The sequence below is a fragment of the Oncorhynchus nerka genome, linkage group LG6 (assembly GCF_034236695.1).
Source record: "Oncorhynchus nerka isolate Pitt River linkage group LG6, Oner_Uvic_2.0, whole genome shotgun sequence".
Taxonomy (NCBI): Eukaryota; Metazoa; Chordata; class Actinopteri; order Salmoniformes; family Salmonidae; genus Oncorhynchus; species Oncorhynchus nerka.
Window position 1 is genome coordinate 52137923 of NC_088401.1, and position 23773 is coordinate 52161695.

Here is a 23773-nt window from a genome sequence, read left to right on the forward strand (position 1 = left end):
CTAAAGAAGGCCAGTTGTAATTGCTTCTTTAATCAAAACAACAGTTTTCAGCTGTGCTAACATAATTGCAAAATGGTTTTCTAATGATCAATTAGCCTTTTAAAATGATAAACTTGGATTAGCTAACACAACGTGCCATTGGAACACAGAAGTGATGGTTGCTGATAATGGGCCTCTGTACGCCTATGTAGATATTCCATTAAAAAAATCTGCCGTTTCCAGCTACAATAGTCATTAACAACATTAACAATGCCTACACTGTATTTCTGATCAATTGGATGTTATTTTAAAAACAAGGACATTTCTAAGTGACCCCAAACTTTTGAACGGTGGTGTAGGTCCTAAAACAAGTACATTCACCGTACCACAAACTGTTTGTCCCAGTTATGCCATTCTCGCCGCACCTCTGATAACCAGGAAAAAGATAAACTCCCACCTCTACTGTGCAATTCTACTTGCCTACTTACAAGCTAAGACAAACACGCACGTGATTCTAAATTCTGCCTGTGTATGGACACGACTCTTAACCGTCTCTCGATATGGGGACATTTAAAGAGCACTGCAAATCTGTGATGTGGACAGTCCCACTGCAGGAGTCCAGACACATCACAGTCAACGCTGTGATGGATCACTAGTCACTTGAAATAATGCCACTTTAATAATGTTCACATATCTTACATTACTCATATCACATGTATATACTGTATTTTATACCATCTACTGCACCTTGCCTATAGCGCTCGGCCATCGCTCATCCATATACTTACATGTACATATTCTCATTCACCCCTTTAGATTTGTGTGTATTAGTGTGTATTTGTGTGTATTAGGTAGTTGTTGGGGAATTGTTAGGTTACTTGTTGGATATTACGGCACTGTTGGAACTAGAAGCACAAGCATTTCTCTACACTCGCATTAACATCTGCTCGCCACGCGTATGTGACCAACAACATTTGATTTGATTCGAGTCCCAACACCGAGTTTATGGTCCCTAGCTGTTCTTGTATGAAAACCTCATAAAATGATTTCACCGGGTCCAACCTGGCGCCCGCTCCCAGTAAAACTGCCTTCCCACACTTATCTAATTGCTATTTTTTACGGCGCTTCTCAGAGTGCCACAATAACTTTTGATTAGCTGAGTTTATTAGGGGTGGAAAGAAGCCCGTTTGAGGTGCTATTATAGCCATTTGATGATCTTTTCATCCCTGTCTGTGGAGGTATAAATGTGATGGTTGACAGGGGGGATGAACAGACGCTGTGAAGGACGGAGGGAAAGAGAGAGAGAGAACTCTTGTCGCACCCGGAGAGAGAGAAAGAGAGAGGGAGAAAATTGCTTGATAACCCAGTGTGTCGTAAACGGTAGAGTAGAGCAGGTTTCATCATGCGGAGAAATATCCTTAATGTGGCCATGCTTGGGAATTTGGATTATAGGGGCCTGTTTGGCCGACCGCGGCTCCGTAACCAGCCAAGCAGCAAGCTAGGTGGGCAGGCAGGAAGCTAGACTAGCGGTACATCGGCTGTGGCTCTGTGAAAGTGGCTTCCCCATCATCATTTCTCCACTGCACCACACTTAGCATCTAAAGCCCAGTAAAAGCACAGCTCAGCTGCGGTGACTGAAGTCTCACTTATGACCCACCTACAGAGAGAGAGAGAGAAACTGCAGGAGAGAGTGGGATGGAGAGAAACTGCAAACGCGAGAACGAGGGAGAAAGGAATCTGTGAGAGTGGTTAGTGTGAGATAGATCGACATTGCATGAGAGACTACATGAGAGAGAGAACCTAAAACAAAAAGAAAGAGTTCGGTTGACATTGATGTGAAAGAAGAAGACGGGAACAGCATTGAGGGAAAGGGAGAGAGAGAAAATAGACGAGAGACTGAGGAGAACAGAGAGAGAAAGACATCTCCACTCTTCCACATCAACATAGACAGCCAAGTCAATCACCATAATACTCTGGGAAAATATGACAGCATTGAGCTGAATTCCCCCCAAAAATGATGACAGCATTGAGCTGAATTCCCCCCAAAAATGATGACAGCATTGAACTGAAGTAAGCAGATATCAACATACACTTTCTCTTCCATAGGGTTCTCTGGATGAAAACCTCCTGGCAGTACCATGTCTCTCTCTGTCTCTCTCCTCCATAGCAACCCTCGTCTTTCATCTCCCTCCTTCCTCCTCTCAACCTCTCGTTCCGGTCACCTTTTCTCAGGCTTGTCTGCTTCCTCTGATACTTTCCTTCGTTCTCCTCTCCTCCTCCTCTCCAGCTCTACCTTCAAGGCTGTACATGTCTGTCTTCATGACCTCAATGCTGATCTTTTCACCTTCAGATCTTCCTCTTTCTCACTGTCTCTTTTACTCTCTTCTCTCCTTCTTCTACCTCTTCCCTCACTCCGCACTCTATCTCAGGTAGTAGATGGAAAGAAGTCCTGCCGCTTATTTCTGTGCCCCAACACTTCTTCTAGCCTTCAGTTCTCTCCATCCTCCCCCTCTCTCCTCTCGCTCCCCCTCTTTCCTTCCTTCTCTCAGAGGTATGACCTAGAACCTGTCACCTTCTCTGCTCTCAGTTTCACCTGATCTCAACTGCAGCTATGCCTTCCCCTCTGTCATGCACACAGAGGCCATGATGTCAGCTTTCTGCTTACTCCCTGTCTCTCATTCAAACTGTCTTAACTCTCCCCTTCACCTCACCTCCTCTCCCTCTCCCCTTCACCTCCTCTCCCCTTCAACTCACCTCCTCTCCCCTTCACCTAACCTCTCCCCTTCAACTAACCTCCTCTCCTCTCCCCTTCACCTAACCTCACTCCTAACCTCACCTAAACTCTCCCCTTCACCTCCTCTCCCCTTCACCTAACCTCTCCCCTTTATCTCACCTCCTCTCCCCTTCACCTAACCTCCTCTTCCCTTCACCTCCTCTCCCCTTCACCTCACCTCTTCTCCCCTTCACCTAACCTCCTCTTCCCTTCACCTCCTCTCCCCTTCACCTCACCCCCTCTCCCCTTCACCGAACCTCTCCCCTTTACCTCACCTCCTCTCCCCTTCACCTAACCTCTCCCCTTTACCTCACCTCCTCTCCCCTTCACCACACCTCCTCTCCACCTCCTCTCCCTCTCCCTTCACCTCCTCTCCCCTTCACCTCACCTCCTCTCCCCTTCACCTCACCTCCTCTCCCCTTCACCTAACCTCTCCCCTTCAACTAACCTCCTCCTCTCCCCTTCACCTAACCTCCTCTCCTCTCCCCTTCACCTAAACTCTCCCCTTCACCTCCTCTCAACTTCACCTAACCTCTCCCCTTTACCTAACCTCCTCTCCCCTTCACCTCACCTCCTCTCCCCTTCACATCCTCTCCCCTTCACCTCACCCCCTCTCCCCTTTACCTCACCTCCTCTCCCCTTCACCTAAACTCTCCCCTTTACCTCACCTCCTCTCCTCTCCCCTTCACCTAAACTCTCCCCTTTACCTCACCTCACCTCCTCTCCCCTTCACCTCACCTCCTCTCCCCTTCACCTCCTCTCCCCTTCACCCCACCCCTCTCCCCTTCACCTCCTCTCCCCTCCACCTCACCTCCTCTCCCCTTCACCTCCTCACCCCTTCACCTCACCTCCTCTCCCCTTCACCTCATCTCCTCTCCTCTCCCCTTCACCTCCTCTCCCCTTCACCTCACCTCCTCTCCCCTTCACATAACCTTCTCCCATTCAACTAACCTCCTCTCCCCTTCACCTAATCTCCTCTCCTCTCCCCTTCACCTAACCTCTCCCCTTCACCTAACCTCTCCCCTCTCCCCTTCACCTCCTCTCCCCTTCACCTCCTCTCCCCTTCACCTCACCCCCTCTCCCCTTCACCTCACCTCTCCCCTCCACCTCACCTCCTCTCCCCTTCACCTCACCCCCTCTCCCCTTCACCTCACCTTCACCTCACCTCCTCTCTCCTTCCCCTCACCTCTCCCCACCTCTCCACTTCCTTCTCCACCCCCTTCCCCTTCATCTCCGCTCCTCTCCCCTTCAGCCTCCTTTCCACCCGTCAAAACATCCAAAAAAACTTTGTAAACCTCCAAACTCCTTCAGAAACTCACAAGAGATGACAAGCACGTTCTCTTTTCTGTGTATTTTTCTTACATGAAGCAGGCTGCCTTTCTCAACCCAACTCTTCTCTGTCTGAATGGTCCCTAAATGTCCTCCCTCCATATTGTCGCATCCGTTCTTAGAGACCTCTCTCAATGTTTCTCCGTCTCTCTCTCCATCTCCCCCCCCCGCTCTCTCCCCCTCTCTCTGTCTCTCTCTCCATCCCCCCCCTCTCTCTTCCCCCCCTCTGTCTCTCTCTCTCAGCTGTGTGGTGCTATTTCTCTGGCCAGATTAATGTATGTGGAGGACGGGGGAGTTCCTCGGGGGATCGGGTAAGGGGGAGGAGGGAGGAGTACATCGAGACCCCCGGGGAGGTTACACATAAACAAACAAGTGTGCAGCCAAAACACGTATAGCCTCGTATACAGACAGTAGCGATAAAAATCAACCCCGAAGTGTTCAGCACTGAGACTGGACATTCCCTGTGTCTATAGAGGCTCGGAAGAGTCCACCCAATGCATTCTAGGAGCAGAGGGATGTGTTCGGAGCTAAATACATTTCTCCCAGTGGCTCAGATGGCTGAGGACACTGGTCATACTGCTGATGATAGTGGTGGGATAGTTACACTGTTTGACAAACAGCACATTGGGTATTCTCAGAGGGGAATACAGAGTCTAGCTCAGTGGTCACCAACCGGTCGATCGCCAAGGCATTCCAAGTCGATTACCAGACATTTCGATAAAGCCTTGTGATCTTTCTAATGTTTTAAAATTCATTCTGGGCTGTTGGCGGTAGGTGCACTTGATTCAGAAGTCCTGCGTGCGAGGTAGGCAAATTGTGCCCATTTTGAGTCATATAAGTTGTCTGAAGGAACAAACTCTGCCTACCCGGTGGACCAGGAGAGCTGTGGCTACATCAAGTGTGCCTACCGCACTGGCCAATCGGATAGCTCAAATCATCATTCCTACAGCTTCAACGAGCCCACAGCAACACTAGTCTACGAAAGATTTCATCATTTTTAAAACCATTACATTTACATTTAAGTCATTTAGCAGACGCTCTTATCCAGAGCGACTTACAAATTGGTGCGTTCACCTTAAGACATCCAGTGGAACAGCCACTTTACAATAGTGCATCTAAATATTTTAAGGGGGGGTGAGAAGGATTACTTTATCCTATCCTAGGTATTCCTTAAAGAGGTGGGGTTTCAGGTGTCTCCGGAAGGTGGTGATTGACTCCGCTGTCCTGGCGTCGTGAGGGAGTTTGTTCCACCATTGGGGGGCCAGAGCAGCGAACAGTTTTGACTGGGCTGCGCGGGAACTGTACTTCCTCAGTGGTAGGGAGGCGAGCAGGCTAGAGGTGGATGAACGCAGTGCCCTTGTTTGGGTGTAGGGCCTGATCAGAGCCTGGAGGTACTGAGGTGCCGTTCCCCTCACAGCTCCGTAGGCAAGCACCATGGTCTTGTAGCGGATGCGAGCTTCAACTGGAAGCCAGTGGAGGGAGCGGAGGAGCGGGGTGACGTGAGAGAACTTGGGAAGGTTGAACACCAGACGGGCTGCGGCGTTCTGGATGAGTTGTAGGGGTTTAATGGCACAGGCAGGGAGCCCAGCCAACAGCGAGTTGCAGTAATCCAGACGGGAGATGACAAGTGCCTGGATTAGGACCTGCGCCGCTTCCTGTGTGAGGCAGGGTCGTACTCTGCGGATGTTGTAGAGCATGAACCTACAGGAACGGGCCACCACCATGACCAGGGAGAGACTGTCATAGAATACAGCAAAGAGCTGCTGTTTATTATGAGTGAGATTTTATTCAGCACTGTCAACCCTGTTTTAATTCTGCATTGTGAACACAGTTTTTATTCTGCACTGTCAACACTGTTTTTATTCAGCACTGTTAACACAGTTTTTATTCTACACTGTCAACACAGTTTTTATTCTGCACTGTCAACACTGTTTTTATTCTGCACTGTCAACACTGTTTTTATTCAGCACTGTTTTTATTCCGCACTGTCAGTCAACACTGTTTTTATTCCGCACTGTCAGTCAACACTGATTTTATTCTGCACTGTCAACACTGTTTTTATTCTGCACTGTCAACACGGTTTTTATTCAGCACTGTTTTTATTCAGCACTGTTTTTACTCAGCACTGTCAGCACTGTTTTTATTCATCACGGTCAGCACTGTTTTTATTCATCACGGTCAGCACTGTTTTTATTCAGCACTGTTTTTACTCAGCACTGTCAGCACTGTTTTTATTCAGCACTGTTTTTACTCAGCACTGTTTTTACTCAGCACTGTCAGCACTGTTTTTATTCATCACGGTCAGCACTGTTTTTATTCATCACTGTCAGCACTGTTTTTATTCAGCACTGTTTTTACTCAGCACTGTTTTTACTCAGCACTGTCAGCACTGTTTTTATTCATCACGGTCAGCACTGTTTTTATTCATCACTGTCAGCACTGTTTTTATTCAGCACTGTTTTTACTCAGCACTGTTTTTACTCAGCACTGTCAGCACTGTTTTTATTCATCACGGTCAGCACTGTTTTTATTCAGCACTGTTTTTATTCAGCACTGTCAGCACTGTTTTTATTCAGCACTGTTTTTACTCAGCACTGTCAGCACTGTTTTTATTCAGCACTGTTTTTATTCAGTACTGTTTTTATTCAGCACTGTCAGCACTGTTTTTATTCAGCACTGTTTTTATTCAGCACTGTTTTTATTCAGCACTGTTTTTATTCAGTACTGTTTTTATTCAGCACTGTCAACACTGTTTTTATTCAGCACTTTTACAAAACCTAACTTTTACTTCTCCCTACTTCCACTCGTGCTTCAGCTGCAATGAATGAGTAGCCAAATGTATCAATACGCCTGAGTTTGTATTATTGGCAGCTAGTCGTGTTTATTTTAATATCGAGGAATATTTCACTTTCTCTGGTCATAGGAACAACATGAATTTGTGCATGAGGCAGAAATAATGTGACGGTGTCCCCTCTCTCTGGTCAGTCTCACCGGAGGAAAGGAGACAGCAGAACTGTGAGAGGCAGACCCTCTGCTGCTTTCTGCCTCCCCCCGCTGAGACTGTCCATCAGATGCAGGTACCATCAGTCCAGTCAAATAAAAAAGCTAATTATTAGCAAATGATTTACATTTATTCTCAGCTGTGCCTCGCAAGTGATACGACAACTGATCTATTTTGTTATCAATTTTTTAAATAAAATATGGCCTGAGAAGAACAGCACTGGCAGGCCAAGCATAGCCAATATGCTGTGATAATGTATTAGACCTACTGCACTAACCTCATTCCTACACAACTGGTTGTATTAGGTTCATGTTACATAGGCGTACATTTTTTAAGTCATGTTTTTGTATTTGTAAGCAGTAAATCTCGGCTTGCTTTTTGACTGCGAAAGTGATCTTGAAAGGTTGGTGAATTACAAGTACTGTATCACAACAGGGGTCTCTCTCTCTCTCTCTCCGTGTCTCTCTCACCTCTCTGGTGAGTACAGCTAGGAAACAGCCGTTAGTTTCGTCTGAAGGATCCAGTCTGAAGAACGGACACCCTGCTCTCTCCTCAGCTCGGCCCAGAGATGTGGGTAAGGAAGAGCTCGGCCTGGACAACACGCACGTACAGTCACACACAACGCATGCAGCGAGGGATACATGCGCACACACACACACACACACAGAGTTAATAAATGCACAGAGTTAATAAATGCACAGACAGAGTTAATAAATAATTCACAGGCCACAAGTCAATACAATCCCTACCAATAGTCTTAGGTATAGCTGTTTAAGCCTGGGGCTGTGAAGAACTGTTGTAAAATAGTCTAACTTCAAGAACAATATCCACACAGGGAAAACTACCCACGAGGAAATAGTTTCTTTGTTTTGGAGCTGATAATGATTTCATCTCTAATGGCAGGCCTTTAGGTCCTACCTGGGGTGCTAAAGTTTGAGAGGGAGGTGAGCCATAGAGAGGGAGAGAGACAGAGAGAGATAGAGAGACAGAGAGGGGGGGAAAGGGGGGAGTGGGGTTGAGAGGGGGAGGAAGAGAGCGAAAAAGAAACACAGAGAGAGACAGAGAGAGAGAGACAGAGAGAGAAAGAAAGAAAGAGACTAACCTGAAGGCTTGTAGTTTGGGTCCCTCAGTAGGCACAGCCTGTTCCAGAGCTCCCCTCACCACCTCTTCATTCTCCTCAGGGTACAAGGAGCAGGTAGAGTACACCACAACCTGCACCTTGGGGACTGGACACAAACGTGCAAACACACAGACACATGCAAACACACACACACACACACACACACACACACACACACACACACACACACACACACACACACTCACGTTAAATAAACACACACCTACAGTATTAGCACACAGCCCCACAAGGCATATCAACACACACACATAAAATAACATATTCAACATGCAAATGAAACATGTTCACACTCACAAAGCACAAACACGAATGAACATCAATGAATATATCTCCAACGAAGCACAGCGGATGACGGCAAAGACAGCTAAGCCGACAATTGTTTTTCACATTCCACTGCACACAAATCCTCACTAAGGGGCTTTGAAGCAGAGCATGTATAAATGTTATTTTTCTTTAAACAGTTCACTTATATGAAACATTTCTCATTTCATTCCCCTGTTGCCTTGCACCTGCTGCTGATTCCAGCCAACCATTTCTTTGGCTGCTTAGACCCCCCCCCCCCCAAGCTGATTTCTGCTAAGTGAGAACAATAGACTTAGTTAATGAGACCAAATATTTGACCTATGGTAATAAACACAACAGATGTGTGCTGTTACAATGTCCAATAAGAAAATACTTGTAAACATCAAAAGAGATGCAGCACCGCCAGTCACCGTGCCAACGGGTGGGTCGATAGCCATCTGCCATTCATTAACGGCCCGTTAGAGAGGATCTGCCGCTGCTGGCAAAACCATTTGAGCCCGATCAATGACCGTGTGATTAGAGAAGATGGGTTTCCGTCACACACACACACACACACACACACCCTAGATTAACATGATCCAGCCCACACGGAGTTCATACAATAAGACATGAATAACTGGTTGGGTTTGCTGTGTTTCTTCAACCTGTCTCTTTAGACCAGCCCTGTGTCTGTATGAGGGAAAGTGCACAGCATGGGAAGGTTACTGAGTCGTTGTTTTGTAGCTAACAGTAGTCATGCTGACCAGACCAGGAAACACTAGCATTTCTAATTAAGACTTAGAGCCTCTCAGAGGGGAACTCAGCTCTAATTGCAGATGAGATTAGATCATTTGTGAGAGAGGGTGTGTGTGTGTGTGTGTGTGTACACACACGTAAACACCGTCTCTCTCTCTCTCTGTACGTTCTCACACTCACACTTTAGGGCATGGATGATGTCTCTCTTCTGCTGGGCCACCAGTGTGTCCAGCTTGGTCTGGGCTATGGAACCCTGGGACAGGTCCTGGAGCAGGTCTGTGTCTGAAACCGAGATGTCTTTACACTTCTGCTCATCTGTAATCTAATTTGGGTTGATTTTGGATTAAGCAGAAGCCAATTCAAGGGTAAGCTGTACCTCCGTTCTCCTACAGTTATGAACTCAACAGGGTTGAGGGTATGATTTGAGGTATAGGGGTATATACAGTGAGGGGGAAAAGTATTTGATCCCCTGCTGATTTTGTACGTTTTCCCACTGACAAAGAAATGATCAGTCTATAATTTTAATGGAAGGTTTATTTGAACAGTGAGAGACAGAATAACAACAACAAAAATCCAGAAAAATGCATGTTTTGCATTTTAATGAGGGAAATAAGTATTTGACCCCCTCTCAATCAGAAAGATTTCTGGCTCCCAGGTGTCTTTTATACAGGTAACGAGCTGAGATTAGGAGCACACTCTTAAAGGGAGTGCTCCTAACCTCAGCTTGTTACCTGTATAAAAGACACCTGTCCACAGAAGCAATCAATCAATCAGATTCCAAACTCTCCATCGTGGCCAAGACCAAAGAGCTCTCCAAGGTTGTCAGGGACAAGATTGTAGACCTACACAAGGCTGGAATGGGCTACAAGACCATCGCCAAGCAGCTTGGTGAGAAAGTGACAACAGCTGGTGCGATTATTCGCAAATGGAAGAAACACAAAATAACTGTCAATCTTTCCCTCGGCCTGGGGCTCCATGCAAGATCTCACCTCGTGGAGTTGCAATGATCATGAGAACGGTGAGGAATCAGCCCAGAACTACACGGGAGGATCTTGTCAATGATCTCAAGGCAGCTGTGACCATAGTCACCAAGAAAACAATTGGTAACACACTACGCCGTGAAGGACTGAAATCCTGCAGCGCCCGCAAGGTCCACCTGCTCAAGAAAGCACATATACATGCCCGTCTGAAGTTTGCCAATGAACATCTGAATGATTCAGAGGACAACTGGGTGAATGTGTTGTGGTCAGATGAGACCAAAATGGAGCTCTTTGGCATCAACTCAACTCTCCGTGTTTGGAGGAGGAGGAATGCTGCCTATATGACCCCAAGAACACCATCCCCACCGTCAAACATGGAGGTGGAAACATTATGCTTTAGGGGTGTTTTTCTGCTAAGGGGACAGGACAACTTCACCGCATCAAAGGGACGATGGACGGGGCCATGTACCGTCAAATCTTGGGTGAGAACCTCCTTCCCTCAGCCAGGGCATTGAAAATGGGTTGTGGATGGTTATTCCCGCATGACAATGACCCAAAACACATGGCCAAGGCAACAAAGGAGTGGCTCAAGAAGAAGCACATTAAGGTCCTGGAGTGTCCTAGCCAGTCTTCAGACCTTAATCCCATAGAAAATCTGTGGAGGGAGCTGAAGGTTCGAGTTGCCAAACGTCAGCCTCGAAACCTTAATGACTTGGAGAAGATCTGCAGAGGAGTGGGACAAAATCCCTCCTGAGATGTGTGCAAACCTGGTGGCCAACTACAAGAAATGTCTGACCTCTGTGATTGCCAACAAGGGTTTTGCCACCAAGTACTAAGTCATGTTTTGCAGAGGGGTCAAATAATTATTTCCCTCACAAAAATGCAAATCAATTTATAACATTTTTGACATGCGTTTTTCTGGATTTTTGTTGTTGTTATTCTGTCTCTCACTGTTCAAATAAACCTACCATTAAAATTATAGACTGATCATTTCTTTGTCAGTGGGAAAACGTACAAAATCAGCAGGGGATCAAGTACTATTTTCCCTCACTGTAGGTGGTAATATGGAGGGTATAAAGGTGGTAATATGGAGGGTATAGGGGTGTAATATGGAGGGTATAGGGGTGTAATATGGAGGGTATAGCGGTGGTAATATGGAGGGTATAGGGGTGTAATATGGAGGGTATAGCGGTGGTAATATGGAGGGTATAGGGGTGTAATATGGAGGGTATAGGGGTGTAATATGGAGGGTATAGGGGTGTAATATGGAGGATATATAGGTGGTAATATGGAGGGTATAGGGGTGTAATATGGAGGGTATAGGGGTGTAATATGGAGGGTATAGGGGTGTAATATGGAGGGTATATAGGTGGTAATATGGAGGGTATAGGGGTGTAATATGGAGGGTATAGGGGTGTAATATGGAGGGTATAGGGGTGTAATATGTAGGGTATATAGGTGGTAATATGGAGGGTATAGGGGTGTAATATGGAGGTATAGGGGTGTAATATGGAGGGTATAGGGGTGTAATATGGAGGGTATATAGGTGGTAATATGGAGGGTATAGGTGTGTAATATGGAGGGTATAGGGGTGTAATATGGAGGGTATAGGGGTGTAATATGGAGGGTATATAGGTGGTAATATGGAGGGTATAGGTGTGTAATATGGAGGGTATAGGGGTGTAATATGGAGGGTATAGGGGTGTAATATGGAGGGTATATAGGTGGTAATATGGAGGGTATAGGTGTGTAATATGGAGGGTATAGGGGTGTAATATGGAGGGTATAGGGGGTGTAATATGGAGGTAATATGGAGGGTATAGGTGGTAATATGGAGGGTATAGGTGTGTAATATGGAGGGTATAGGGGTGTAATATGGAGGGTATAGGGGTGTAATATGGAGGGTATAGGGGTGTAATATGTAGGGTACAGTGGTGGTAATATGGAGGGTATAGCGGTGGTAATATGGAGGGTATAGGGGTGGTAATACGGAGGGTATAGGGGTGTAATATGGAGGGTATAGGGGTGTAATATGGAGGGTATAGGGGTGGTAATACGGAGGGTATAGGGGTGTAATATGGAGGGTATAGGGGTGTAATATGGAGGGTATAGCGGTGGTAATATGGAGGGTATAGGGGTGTAATATGGAGGGTATAGGGGTGTAATATGGAGGGTATAGGGGTGTAATATGGAGGGTATAGGGGTGTAATATGGAGGTATAGGGGTGTAATATGAGGGTATAGGGGTGTAATATGTAGGGTATATAGGTGGTAATATGGAGGGTATAGGGGTGTAATATGGAGGGTATAGGGGTGTAATATGGAGGGTATAGGGGTGTAATATGTAGGGTATATAGGTGGTAATATGGAGGGTATAGGGGTGTAATATGGAGGGTATAGGGGTGTAATATGGAGGGTATAGGGGTGTAATATGGAGGTAGGGTATATGGGGTGTGGTAATATGGAGGGTATAGGGGTGTAATATGGAGGGTATAGGGTGTAATATGGAGGGTATAGGGGTGTAATATGTAGGGTATATAGGTGGTAATATGGAGGGTATAGGGGTGTAATATGGAGGGTATAGGGGTGTAATATGGAGGGTATAGGGGTGTAATATGGAGGGTATAGCGGTGGTAATATGGAGGGTATAGGGGTGTAATATGGAGGGTATAGGGGTGTAATATGGAGGGTATAGGGGTGTAATATGGAGGGTATAGGGGTGTAATATGGAGGGTATAGGGGTGTAATATGGAGGGTATATAGGTGGTAATATGGAGGGTATAGGGGTGTAATATGGAGGGTATAGGGGTGTAATATGGAGGGTATATAGGTGGTAATATGGAGGGTATAGGGGTGTAATATGGAGGGTATAGGGGTGTAATATGGAGGGTATAGGGGTGTAATATGTAGGGTATATAGGTGGTAATATGGAGGGTATAGGGGTGTAATATGGAGGGTATAGTGGTGGTAATACGGATGGTAGATGGTTGGTAATATGGAGGGTATATACGTGGTAATATACAGGGTATATGGGGTGGAGTGTGTTGGGGTATGCGAAGCAGTACCTCCGTTCTCCTGCAGTATGAACTCAACAGGGTTGCTGACTGCAGACACGGAGCACTGGGGGGTCAGCAGGATGACCCGGACCCGCTGGAGTCTCAGGTCACATGGGTCCAGAGACAGGAAACTCATAGGGATCAGCTTCACGTCTGACCAGACAAACTCAAACACTCAGACACACATATACAGTAAGTCTGTAGCATGAACCAACCCACACTGGGACTCAGTAACATTTCTCCCAAGAACACAACCACAATAGTAATACATACCTATTTACCAGAAGTGTCTCTTATCCAAAGCGACTTACTTAAAGCGGGCACACATTTTACGTAAGGGTGGTCCCAGAAAACTCTGCCCAACTACACACACACACACACACACACACACACACACACACACACACACACACACACACACACACACACACACACACACACACACACACACGGATCCCACGTACTCTTGCAGGCCATATTGGCAAGGACCTCCTGTAGCTCCTCCCTCTGGGCGGGTGGGCGGTCGCCAACACAGACGAACACTTTCGACTGGCTGTTGCCATGGGCATTGCCGTGGGTGACCAGGGAGGCAGTGTGTGACATGGTAAGGCCGGAGGAGGAGCCAGCCATCAGGACGTCCCCTTCTGGGAGCAACAGAGAGCGCACCACACAGGGACCGACGCTACACCACTTATCCTAGAGAAGGGTGGGTGAGAGGGGGAAGGGAAAGATAGAAGGGAGGAAATGGAGGGAGAGAAGGAAAGAGAGAGGTAGGGTTACAACTTGACTACAGCCTTTTTCCACAAAGGAGAGAGAGAGAGAGAGAGACAGAGAGAGAGAGGATGAGAGAGAGGATTAGAGAGAGAGAGACAGAGAGAGAGACAGAGAGAGAGAGACAGAGAGACAGAGAGAGAGAGAGAGAGAGAGAGAGAGAGAGACAGAGAGAGAGAGAGAGAGAGAGAGAGAGAGAGAGAGAGAGACAGAGAGAGAGAGAGAGAGAGAGAGAGAGAGAGAGAGAGAGAGAGAGAGAGAGAGAGAGAGAGAGAGAGAATAATGTGTGCAAGCAGACAGAGAGATTAATGGAGATGTCCTTCAACCAGCAGAGCTCCACCCTCTAGAGACAGTGCTGAACATAGCATAACAGAGCCAGCTAATTTGACTTCCTTTAGTTAGTGTCCATATCACGGTCTTTGTACGAAAAAAAGAAAGAGAGGAAGGCAAGAGCAAGGACACAGAGAAAGGGAGGAGAGGGGGAGTGAGAAGAAGACGAGGAGAGAGGGGAAGTGATTAATTTAGCAGTGGTATTGAATGCTTAATTGAATTTGGCTTCGTAATCACATTTCACTGTGCTTGTGTGGCATGACGCTCAGAGAAGCTGTGGCAGGCAGCAGCTTGACTTTATTGGAGTAGAAATGAAAATGACAAGCTTATAGCTCCGCCGCCATAGAATTAGTCATTAGAATACTCTCCCAGAAACAAGGAGGAGGGTTTCATAGACTGGCACCAAATGGGCTTTGGTTACTCCGTATTCACAATGGATGGGGAAGAATTTGCATCGATAAGTTGACTTTGATTTATGGATGCAAGCTGACGTACAATAGAGCCATATGTTTCTTTCGTTGTTTTGTTCAATTGTTGGCTTAGAACGAAGCCCTGGGGTGTGTCTGAAATGGCACCCTATCCTGGTCACATGTAGTGCACTATACAGGGAATAGGTGCCATCTCCCAGGCAGTCTTGCAGCAGTACCTGTATGATGAGCTTGTTGTCGCTGAGCAGCTTGGTGCGGTACAGGTCAGCTTTGAGCTGGGGGGGGAACACCAACACGTCCACACAGTGGGGGTCCTGACAGAAGGACTGCCCTTCCAACTGCCCGACTGAATTCACCTGAGAGAATCCCCCTCGCTTCAGGACGCCGCACACCTCTTCAAGGCTGGGGGGGAGGGAAGACGAGACAGGATGTGAGGGTCATTATAGCAGGTCAAATCCCTCTATGGCCCTTTAAAAAGCTTCTACCGCGGATGTCACCTCTGGTAGTAAAATGTAATTTCCTGTGTGTACACGCACGCACGCACACACACACACACATACCACTGGTAACCTTAGAGTCTCGGGGCTTGTTGCTGATTGGATCTGTCCACTACAAGGGGATTTACACACCACTAAATCAGGCTGACTGCAGCAACAAACATACACCCACACACACCCTCTCAGACTTGACATGAACCAACACTACCACCACTCTTGTCAAGAGGGCGCAACAGCGTCTCTACTTCCTAAGGCGGCTGAAGTAATTCGGCATGCCACCCGGGTCCTCTCCAGATACTACCGCTGCACCATCGAGAGCGTCCTGACCGGTTGCATCACAGCCTGGTACTGGAATTGCTCCGTCCACAACCTCAAGGCCCTCCAGCGGGTGGTGAAGACGGCCTATTACATCACTAGGACCGTGCTCTCACCCATCCAGGACATCAGTCGAAAAGGTGCCTGAGGAAGGCATGCAGCATCATCAAGGATCCCACGCACCCCAGCCACAAGCTGTTCTCTCCCTTAACGTCCGAGAGACAGTATCGGAACACGAGGTCTGATACCAACAGGTTCAGAGACCGTTTCTATCTACAAACCATCAGACTGCTGAACACCTGAACTGGACTGACCACCTGCTCTGATTCTCCACACCTTAGCACACATGCACTCACTCATACACACACACACACACACACACACACGTCACGCCCTGATCTGTTTCACCTGTCCCTGTGATTGTCTCCACCCACTCCAGGTGTCGCTTATTTTCCCCAGTGTATTTATCCCTGTGTTTCCTGTCTCTCTGTACCAGTGTATTTATCCCTGTGTTTCCTGTCTCTCTGTACCAGTGTATTTATCCCTGTGTTTCCTGTCTCTCTGTACCAGTGTATTTATCCCTGTGTTTCCTGTCTCTCTGTACCAGTGTATTTATCCCTGTGTTTCCTGTCTCTCTGTACCAGTGTATTTATCCCTGTGTTTCCTGTCTCTCTGTACCAGTGTATTTATCCCCGTGTTTCCTGTCTCTCTGTACCAGTGTATTTATCCCTGTGTTTCCTGTCTCTCTGTACCAGTGTATTTATCCCCGTGTTTCCTGTCTCTCTGTACCAGTGTATTTATCCCTGTGTTTCCTGTCTCTCTGTACCAGTGTATTTATCCCTGTGTTTCCTGTCTCTCTGTACTAGTGTATTTATCCCTGTGTTTCCTGTCTCTCTGTACCAGTGTATTTATCCCTGTGTTTCCTGTCTCTCTGTACCAGTGTATTTATCCCTGTGTTTCCTGTCTCTCTGTACCAGTGTATTTATCCCTGTGTTTCCTGTCTCTCTGTACCAGTGTATTTATCCCCGTGTTTCCTGTCTCTCTGTACCAGTGTATTTATCCCCGTGTTTCCTGTCTCTCTGTACCAGTGTATTTTCCCCTGTGTTTCCTGTCTCTCTGTACCAGTGTATTTATCCCTGTGTTTCCTGTCTCTCTGTACCAGTGTATTTATTCCTGTGTTTCCTGTCTCTCTGTACCAGTGTATTTATCCCTGTGTTTCCTGTCTCTCTGTACCAGTGTATTTATCCCCGTGTTTCCTGTCTCTCTGCACCAGTGTATTTATCCCTGTGTTTCCTGTCTCTCTGTACCAGTGTATTTATCCCTGTGTTTCCTGTCTCTCTGTACCAGTGTATTTATCCCTGTGTTTCCTGTCTCTCTGTACCAGTGTATTTATTCCTGTGTTTCCTGTCTCTCTGTACCAGTGTATTTATCCCCGTGTTTCCTGTCTCTCTGTACCAGTGTATTTATCCCCGTGTTTCCTGTCTCTCTGTACCAGTGTATTTTCCCCTGTGTTTCCTGTCTCTCTGTACCAGTGTATTTATCCCTGTGTTTCCTGTCTCTCTGTACCAGTGTATGTATTCCTGTGTTTCCTGTCTCTCTGTACCAGTGTATTTATCCCTGTGTTTCCTGTCTCTCTGTACCAGTGTATTTATCCCCGTGTTTCCTGTCTCTCTGCACCAGTGTATTTATCCCTGTGTTTCCTGTCTCTCTGTACCAGTGTATTTTCCCTGTGTTTCCTGTCTCTCTGTACCAGTGTATTTATCCCTGTGTTTCCTGTCTCTCTGTACCAGTGTATTTATCCCCGTGTTTCCTGTCTCTCTGCACCAGTGTATTTATCCCTGTGTTTCCTGTCTCTCTGTACCAGTGTATTTATCCCTGTGTTTCCTGTCTCTCTGCACCAGTGTATTTATCCTTGTGTTTCCTGTCTCTCTGTACCAGTGTATTTATCCCTGTGTTTCCTGTCTCTCTGTACCAGTGTATTTATCCCCATGTTTACTGTCTCTCTGTACCAGTGTATTTATCCCTGTGTTTCCTGTCTCTCTGTACCAGTTCGTCTTGCATGTTTCCAAGTCAACCAGTGTTTTTCCCGCTCTCCTGCTCTTTGCATTTCTCCTTTTTCTAGTCTTCCCGATTTTGACCCTTGCCCGTTCCTGGACTTTGTACCCGCCTGCCTGACCCTTCTGCCTGCCTTGACCTCGAGCCTGTCTGCTTCTCTGTACCTCCTGGACTCTGTACCTCCTGGACTCTGTACCCGCCTGCCTGACCCTTCTGCCTGCCTTGACCTCGAGCCTGTCTGCCTGACCATTCTGCCTGCCTGACCATTCTGCCTGCTGTACCTCCTGGTCTCTGTACACGCCTGCCTGACCATTTTGCCTGCCTGACCATTCTGCCTGCCTTGACCTCGAGCCTGTTTGCTTCTCTGTACCTCCTGGACTCTGTACCTCCTGGACTCTGTACCCGCCTGCCTGACCCTTCTGCCTGCCTTGACCTCGAGCCTGTCTGCCTGACCATTCTGCCTGCCTGACCATTCTGCCTGCCTTGACCTCGAGCCTGTCTGCCTGACCATTCTGCCTGCCTGACCATTCTGCCTGCCTTGACCTCGAGCCTGTCTGCTTCTCTGTACCTCCTGGACTCTGTACCTCCTGGATTCTGTACCCGCCTGCCTGACCATTCTGCCTGCCTTGACCTCGAGCCTGTCTGCCCCTCTGTACCTCCTGGACTCTGTACCCGCCTGCCTGACCATTCTGCCTGCCTTGACCTCGAGCCTGTCTGCCTGACCATTCTGCCTGCCTGACCATTCTGCCTGCCTTGACCTCGAGCCTGTCTGCCCCTCTGTACCTCCTGGACTCTGTACCCGCCTGCCTGACCATTCTGCCTGCCTTGACCCCGAGCCTGCCTGCCACTCTGTACCTCCTGGACTCTGTACTCGCCTGCCTGACCATTCTGCCTGCCTTGACCCCGAGCCTGTCTGCCTCTCTGTACCTCCTGGACTCCAAACTGGTTTAGACCTTTTTGCCTGTCCACGACCATTCTCTTGCCTACCCCTTTCGGATGAATAAACATTGTAAGACTCCAACCATCTGCCTCCTGTGTCTGCATCTGGGTCTCGCCTTGTGTCATGATAATACAGACACACCCACACCCACACACAGACATACACACACATTTCACAACTACTGCTACCAGACTCTTATTATACTGCTCAGTTTATACAATGCCCCCCACCCCCACCCCCAATACTTGTGTAAATATTGTAGTATAAATTGTGCCTTCCTGTATTATAATTATGCAATACCACCCATACCACTGCTGGCTTGCTTCTGAAGCTAAGCAGGGTTGGTCGTGGTCAGTCCCTGGATGGGAGACCAGATGCTGCTGGAAGTGGTGTTGGAGGGCCAGTAGGAGGCACTCTTTCCTCTGGTCTAAAAAATATCCCAATTCCCCAGGGCAGTGATTGGGGACACAACCCTGTGTAGGGTGCCGTCTTTTGGATGGGACGTTAAACGGGTGTCCTGACTCTCTGAGGTCATTAAAGATCCCATGGCACTCTAAATGACCAATCTGGCCCTCAAACCATCAAAGTCACCTAATAATCCCCAGCTTCCAATGGGCCTATTCATCCCCCTCCTCTCCCCTGTAACTATTCCTCAGGTCATTGCTGCAAATGAGAACGTGTTCTCAGTCCACTTATCTGGTAAAATAATGGATAAAAAAAACTGTCCAGAGTGTTTCGCCGTTCTGCATTACAGTGTGGTATGACAGTGTCACAGTACAGACAAAAACCAGGGTGACAAGTCTGCTGAGAACTGAGTAAAGAACCTTTCTGGACAGCTACCACAAAAAAATGCTGAGGAATAGCAGAGGAAGGACTCCTCCCAACTCTTCAGTTTGTGATCCTGCCATCCAGGAAACACTACAGACTCCCAAGTCTAAACTGGTCGGGTACAAAAACAGATTGGTGCCACATGCACTGACCCTTATGAAAAATACGGAGGGCATGGGAATGGACGTGCAATCGTGAGAAGGGAAATGTAACTGTGTAAAATAATCATGGAATCGTGGACATTGTAATGATAGGGTTGTGCAGTAACATGATGTGCAACGCTCAGTGAACTTGGACATTAAGGGGATGTGTTATATTGAGTGGATGAGGGGGGCACAGTGATTGTAATGGTGAAGGGAGGTGTATGAGTCCTTACGCTGTCATTTCTGTTTTGTTTTTCACAAATGTGTATGTTTGATGTTGTCTATGCCATGTCTCTCACTCTCTCGCAGGGCATTTTCTTCTACGTAAAGCATTTTTCTGTGGAAAATCAGACAAGTATATATCTAACCTAATCTCTCTCTCTCTCCGTCTCTCTGCGTCTCTCTTCCGTTCTCTCTCGCACACGCACACTATTATTTAATGGGATGTCTGCATGGCACCTGCATGGCCAACACCCACAATCTCAGACCTGTGTGTGTGTGTGTGTGTGTGTAGTGTGCTGACCTGCTCTTGAATGTGTTGACCCATGCGTAGAGGAGCAGCCTGTTGGCTCTCTCCTGTTTCTTCCTCACAGCCTCGGGGAGGATGCAGTCGATGGTCAGGAGGTCATGTTTGATCCTACTGCGAGCCAGGGAGGCTGCCAGCTTGGTCTTAAACCTACAACACACACAGGAAGAGAGAAGGTGTTCCAACAGACACTCATACCCCTCAGCTACCTACCAAAACAACACAGATAAAGTACCCCCCTTCCCTCTTACCTGAGGAGGCAGTTCTCCACCTCCCTGACTTCCTGTACGAGCTCCTCCCCCTGGCATTCCCGAGGGAGGAACTTCCTGTCCTGGAAGTCGTAAAGCATCACCACCACCAGACTCATCTGGTCATCAGGCTGGAGAAAGAACGCAGCGTAGAGTTAGAATCCATAGAACAGACACACTTCAAAAGCCAACTGTATACGTGTCCAGAAACTGAAATAACAGCAGAGTTGGGGCTGGATAGAGAGAGAGAGAAGTTTTGCTTCAACAATCAACCGCACCAGAGTATCTACGGATAGAAATGTCACGCTCTGACAGTCAACTGCCAACAAACTGTCAGTCGGCCAAAGAGAGAAAACAACAGATACAGCATAGAACGGATGAGTTGTTCTTCAACAGTTGGATGCCTACACCAGAGGGAGCATAGAGAGAGAATAGAACGAATTCACACGGTTCAACAATCAACATTCTTTATCATCAAACCCCAGAGATCGCCTAGACACAGTAAGGATAATTCAATACTGCTATACACAGTAACTACCTTCAGAAACCCTCAAGAGATATCCCCTGAGAAGGCAGTTTGATGGGTTTATTGATTAGGCTAAGTGATTGACAGTGTCATGTAACTCCTATGGTTGTTTTGGGCAGGTACCCAGCAGTCCCCTGTCCTCCACTCAGAGGCAGAGGTAGGGTGGTGGAGCAGCTTTGGGATGCCCTGCCAGGACCTGGCTCCTACCTCTTAATTAAACCCAGCAGGAAGACACACTCCATCTCTCCCTCTCACACTCTACCTCTCCCACCAGCTTATCACCCTCTCATACCTTCACGCTCTGTCACTCTGTCCCTCCGTCGCTCTATCCCTCCCCTTTCTTCCTCTCTCTCCCTCTTTCTCCCTCAAGGGGTCGAGGGACACAGATCACATTAGTGGCAGATGGTGTTGCTCGGCAGCAACAGATTGCCATGGCGCCGCTGCAAGGCTAATGGAGCGAGACGCTACGCTAGGCTAACACTAACTGCTCGGCTAAAGAACTAGCGCCAGCTCGTTATTCACTCAGGGGCTTTTAATCAGATTTTTGGAAAGGTTGATATCAGAAACAGGTGCTGGGTCCGTCCCTATCTCCCCCTCCTTTCCCTACATTCCTCTCTCCCTTCCTCCGTCATCGCTCGCCTTCTACCAAGGTTGAACCCGGGGGGGGGGTGGGGGGGCTGCCTGGCAACAGCATCCCGTGGCTGGAAGTAAACAAGTCTGTTGTGATGTCGCGTCACCCTGCTGCCGCGCTGTGACATCAGGCCTTAACACCCAACACTGGCCACTTAACACTGGCCAACTGAACACTGGCCGTGATGGATGTGATGGACCAAGTAATGATCAAATGATGACAGGTCTACAAATACAGAGGTCGCTGCTATGCATGGTCTACCATCAGGAGAATACTGTGCAGTTTCACTGCATCACTTAAACTCCTATGCTTTGTCTCTCTGGTCACTGCATGGTCACTTCCCTCTATTTCCAGCCGCAGTGAGGTAGATCTAAGCCACATTTCTCTCTTCACTGCAATCAAATACACTCCAGACTTCAGTTCCCCTCTTAGAAAGAAAGCTTCCAAAAGGGTTATTCGGCTGTCCCCATAGGATAACCCTTTTTGGTTCCAGGTAGAACCCTTCTGGCTTCCACGTAGAACCCTCTGTGGAAAGGGTTCTATGAGGAACCCAAAAGAGTTCCACCTGGAACCAAAAAGGGTTATACAAAGGGTTATCCTATGGGGACAGCTGAAGAACCCTTTTAGGTTCTCGATAGCACCTTTCGTTTCTATCCCCATCCCTCTCTCCTTTTTACGTCTCCCTTGGCACCCCTCTCCTCCTCTTTCCGTCAAGGTTGAACTTTATAGATGCCAGGGGTGTAAAATGAGGTGAGAGTGAGTTCTGAAGAGAGCCTCATTGTGTCTGGCCTTTATTGTCTCCTGGTGGGGTGCAGAATAACGACCTGCCACCCCACCATAGAGAAGACCCATTCATTCCAGGCAAGGCCATATTTCACACAGGTACTACAGTAAGTCTGTGCGTGTCATGCATGTATGTGTATATGTGTGTGTCTGTGTGTGGGTGGGTGCATGTGTGTGTGTATGGGTCTGTGTGTGGGTGGGTGGGTGTATGCGTGGTTGGTGCATGTGTATGTGTGTGTGTGTGTGTGTGTGTGTGTGTGTGTGTGTGTGTGTGTGTGTGTGTGTGTGTGTGTGTGTGTGTGCGCGCGCTTATGGATGAATTCCAGTTTGCCCTCACATTACCATCTCCATCATTGCCATCATCTCTACTCTAACATCACAAGCCTGTTTCTTTAAACTACAGCAGGGAAAAAGTACACTCAAAAACCATCCCAGACGCCAATCTTGATTTACGTAAATGAGTAGGGAGGCGTTGTTTTACAGTGCAACTACCTCTCGGTTCATGGCTGCCGTGGGAACCTTCTCTTTACGTCTACACAGTGCACTGCTAATTGTATTGGGCTCACAGCCCAGACAACCGCTCCCAGAGACGGAGAGAGGAGGGATACGTATCGACCAGAATACACTCAGACCCGCTGAGCGGCGGGCACGCAGACACAGCCCTGAGCAGCCCAGGGTGCCATGTAGAGCATCCTGATCTCATCACTAATGGAGTGTTTCTGTTTGAGAAAAGCAACAAACCCAACAAATAACCGACTAGCCGAGTTCTCTTTGTTCTCTCAGATGTGCGGCACCAAATTGCTGTGTGATGTGAAGAAAAGGCCTTATATCGATATATAATAATCGGTATCACAGTTACAGATTAGTGGTATGAAAAGCAAGCAGAGCTGAACAAAGACTTTGTACAACAAGGAGAACAGCGGGACATGAATATTGAGAGCTCTGAAGTACCGCTGTGCAGTCAGGAAGTTAGAGAAAGTCAAAACCGGTTGAAACAGATCTCGAACTTCCTCCTCCCTGGGTGAAGCTCTATGTTTCACTCACCATTGGCTGAGAGAGGTAAAAGCAGCTGTCAATCATGATGTCCTCCAGGAGCTCTTGGTCTGTGGTGGGAGGAGCATAGAGAATGTTTCAATAGTGTAACTCGTGGACAGGTAAGTAAGTAAGTAAGTGAGTGAGTGAGTGAGTGAGTGAGTGAGTGAGTGAGTGAGTGAGTGAGTGAGTGAGTGAGTGAGTGAGTGAGTGAGTGAGTGAGTGAGTGAGTGAGTGAGTGAGTGAGTGAGTGAGTGAGTGAGTGAGTGAGTGAGTGAGTGAGTGAAGGTGAGAATTAATATTTCCATCATATGGAGATAATGGTTCAGGATCTTGCCAATCTCATCTCTATCTTTATTATCTCTATCTCTAATTATCTCCACAGACCAGCCCAGACCAGACAGGATCATTTGGAACATGCCTG

At 47.5% G+C, this 23773-nt stretch overlaps 1 protein-coding gene across 1 annotated transcript in view; it reads right to left on the reverse strand.

The window, feature by feature from the left end:
• LOC115130584 (putative methyltransferase NSUN7) overlaps positions 1-23773 on the reverse strand; it is a 37246-nt gene that overhangs the window by 4991 nt on the left and 8482 nt on the right. Inside the window, 9 exon segments of the mRNA XM_029661869.2 lie at positions 7553-7673; positions 8185-8308; positions 9442-9543; positions 13306-13449; positions 13761-13992; positions 15044-15227; positions 20127-20279; positions 20381-20508; positions 23362-23420. Coding sequence (XP_029517729.2) covers positions 7553-7673; positions 8185-8308; positions 9442-9543; positions 13306-13449; positions 13761-13992; positions 15044-15227; positions 20127-20279; positions 20381-20508; positions 23362-23420 — 1247 coding nt within the window.